This window comes from Indicator indicator, chromosome 35, assembly GCF_027791375.1.
Source record: "Indicator indicator isolate 239-I01 chromosome 35, UM_Iind_1.1, whole genome shotgun sequence".
NCBI classification, from domain to species: Eukaryota; Metazoa; Chordata; class Aves; order Piciformes; family Indicatoridae; genus Indicator; species Indicator indicator.
In genome coordinates this window covers 1,937,998-1,940,987 of record NC_072044.1, presented here as the reverse complement: position 1 = coordinate 1,940,987, position 2,990 = coordinate 1,937,998, and the positions used below count along the sequence as shown (strand labels likewise).

At 53.5% G+C, this 2,990-nt stretch overlaps 1 protein-coding gene across 1 annotated transcript; it reads right to left on the bottom strand.

Annotated features, from left to right (window-relative positions):
- Nucleotides 1–660: 660 nt before the first annotated feature.
- INKA2 (inka box actin regulator 2) lies at nt 661–1,740 on the bottom strand. The gene has a single exon (XM_054395775.1). The coding sequence runs from the start codon at nt 1,738–1,740 to the stop codon at nt 661–663; it is 1,080 nt and encodes a 359-aa protein (XP_054251750.1).
- Between the last annotated feature and the right edge of the window lie 1,250 nt (nt 1,741–2,990).

The window sequence follows — 2,990 nt, the reverse complement described above, 5'->3', positions numbered from 1 at the left end:
ATGAGCAGAGCCTTGTGTCCTACTGGTTTAACTGGCAGGGGAAGGAGAGGTGCTGGGAGTGCAACTGGGAGGCAACAAACGGCTGAAGGGCAGCAAAGTTGGGGCTCCACACCCCCATTTGGAACTGCTCCAGCCCTAGAAATCCAAACTCAGTTCTTCCAATTGAAAGAAGAGCTCCAGGTACAAGGCTTCAAAGTGGGTCAGAAACCAGGAGGTTGAAGGGCACTGGAGCAGGGACAGATTTTGTTTCAAACACCAGAGCTCTGTTTGCACACTCAGACACACCTGGGGAGCTCCCATAGATTGCCAGCTTGGAAGGGACCCCAAGGATCATCTTCTCCAACCTTTCACCAGAGATGATGGAATGGGCCTGAAGAGGCTACCCCCAGGCCATGCTCCAGGGGCTGGCCATCCCTGACACCACTCACCCTAAAGCTGCTAAAGGCTCTGATTGTTTCAGCAAACACCAGTCCCCAAAAGCCCTCCCAGGAGGTTGCAGTTCTCCAGAGGCTGCCACTTGCAGGGGACTGAAGCCCACGGCAGAGAGGATTCCTCATCTCAGTCCAGTTGGAGCTCAGAGGTGTCCTGAAGAGCTGTGTGCAGACTCCAGCTCCTCTCTGGTGGGAAATGTGCTCAGCAGAGCAGAGGACATGGACAGCCTCAGACCCAGACAGCTGTGTTGATGTCAAAGCCAGACTGGGTGTAGTCTATGGTATCAGGGACCTTCCTGGGGCCGGATTTGGGTTTCTCACTGTTGCTTTCTGCCTTTGGGCACCTCTCAGCTTTGCTGTGATGGTTCTGGATGCTCCCATGAAGCGGGAAGTAAAATGTCCCCTTGAGTTTGTTCATCTTTTTGGGTCTCTTAGAGATTCCAGGCTGTTTGTCCTCAGGTGGGAGCCAGCAAGGTTTCTCCTTGAGAAGCCTGTCCCGGTCCGGCCGAACGCTCCTCAGGAACTTCTTGAAGATGTTGGCTGTGAGGGAGAACTTCCTGCAGAGCTCCTGGGATCTGCTCACGGACAGGGAGGCTTCGCTCTTCTCCCCCTTCTTATCCAGCTCTGGCAAGTCCAACCAGTTCCCCACCAAGTCTGCAAAGATGTTATCCCCCAAGACCAGCGGCTGCCGGTTCCTGCTCTGGGACATGAGGGAGGAGGTCCAGTCGTGGCCATCCTCACAGCCTGGGCACTCCTGGCAGGCTGCCCACCCCCCAGCTGTGCCCTGGCTCCTGGGGCGGACGCGCTCGGCTCTGCTCCAGGTGGAGGAAGGTCCTTTTGGGTGGCACAGGTCCTCGCTGCAGAGGCTCCTGAGGGAGGAGGAGGTGTCCCTGGGGGGGTGGCCGCTCTCCAGGAGCACAGCAGGATGGGACAAAGCCTCTGGCCGTGGCCTGGCACAGGCGAGGGACCTGGTGCTCAGCTCCTCCACCAGCCCCTCCCCGCGCAGCCGCGGCTCCTGCTGGGCGCTGGGCAGGGCTCTGCTGTCCCAGCAGCACTGGTGCTGCTCGGTGCCAGGAACGGTGCCACGGCTCCCTGAGATGTCCAACTGCTCCAAAGCCGTCTGGACCTGGAGGAGTTTCAGCTCCTGCAGCGCACCCATCATGCAGTTCATCTGCTCCTGCAGCCCGTCCCCGACCTCCTTCATGGAGAGCTGCGGAGGGGAGGAAGCAGACACGGAGTCAGCGTCAGTCGCCAGGAGAGGAGAGGGCAAGAAAACCCTGCCCCGAGGGCTGAGCAGCTTTTCAAACATCACCTCTTCTGCTGACTGCACTTCACATCCATCCTACCTGGACCACAGCCACTGCATGGGGTTTTTCTTAGCTTTCTCTAGGAGTTTCCCCTCTAGGAACAAGAGGAGCTGACAGGAGGAGGGGATTTGATTTGATTTGGTTTTATTTGATTTGATATTTTTATTTTCTTTTTTTTTTTTTTTGACCTGACAATAAAACTAAGTAGTTTTGAGTTTCCATTAATTGCTTGGCAGAAACCCAAGGTGCAGAACTATGAATGGGTCTGGCTGCTGGCAGTTTTAGCATATTCTTCTGCTTTTGTGTCTTTTGTGCCCTGGAACTAAGTGAAATCACGAGCCAGAACAATGAGCACAAGTGCCTTCCGTGGAGACCCCATTTCTTCAGCTAAGTGCTAAAGCAAATCAAAATAGACCCCAATAAGACTCCCACTGCTCCTGTGGAAGATGCCCCCTGATCTTAATAGCCTCACTACAAGCACCTCTCAGCAGAGGACAATCAAAGACATTTCAATGCACTTGAGATCTGGCACAAAACAACCAACAAACTCTGAAATTACTCACATGAAACCAGCAAGCCCTTGGGTTCCTGAGCCAGGATCTTTAGCAGCAGTTCTGCTTTATCCCTGGACCTTGCTATGAAGATTTAACTCTCAATAGTAGTCTTAAAATAGGCAAAGTTATTTTCCAGGGCTTCCAAACCTCCCCTCCTGGCTCTTCTCTTTCCCTCTGTTGCTCTCTCTCTCTCATGTAGGATCTGGCTCATATTCCCAAAGTGGCATCATAAACCAACTGGGCTCCACTTGCCAACAGCTGCCACTTTGATTTTTTTTTTTCCTCAGCAGGGATGGGGAGGGGGAATGGGAAGGAGAAGGGGCAGAGCAGCAGGGGCTGGCAGGGCTGGAGGAGAAGACATGTCACATTAGAGCAAGGTGGTTTGCAGATTCCCACTGTCTAGGCAAAGCTTCAGCCCACGCTGTCAGAAACAGTTTAGAAAGGCTTGGCACAGGTTTTGGACAGCAAGAGAGCCCAAACTGAGGGTGAAAAAAGATCCCCAGGTTATGCTCAGCTTCCTGGTTATCCTCAGCTTTGCTGGTTTTCCATCTCCTTTGTTCTAACTCAGGCAGCTCAATTCCCTGCTCTCTTCCCACTCCTGCACCTGCATCTGACCAGTGACAAAGAGCAGCCACCAAAAAAATCAGATCCTTTTTAACAGTTCCCCTCCAGAAGCAGAGCTCCAAAGCTCCTCAGCA

Excerpts from the sequence above, each read along its gene's own strand:
- INKA2 (XM_054395775.1), bottom strand. The coding sequence starts at position 1,740 with ATGTTTGAAAAGCTGCTCAGCCCTCGGGGCAGGGTTTTCTTGCCCTCT.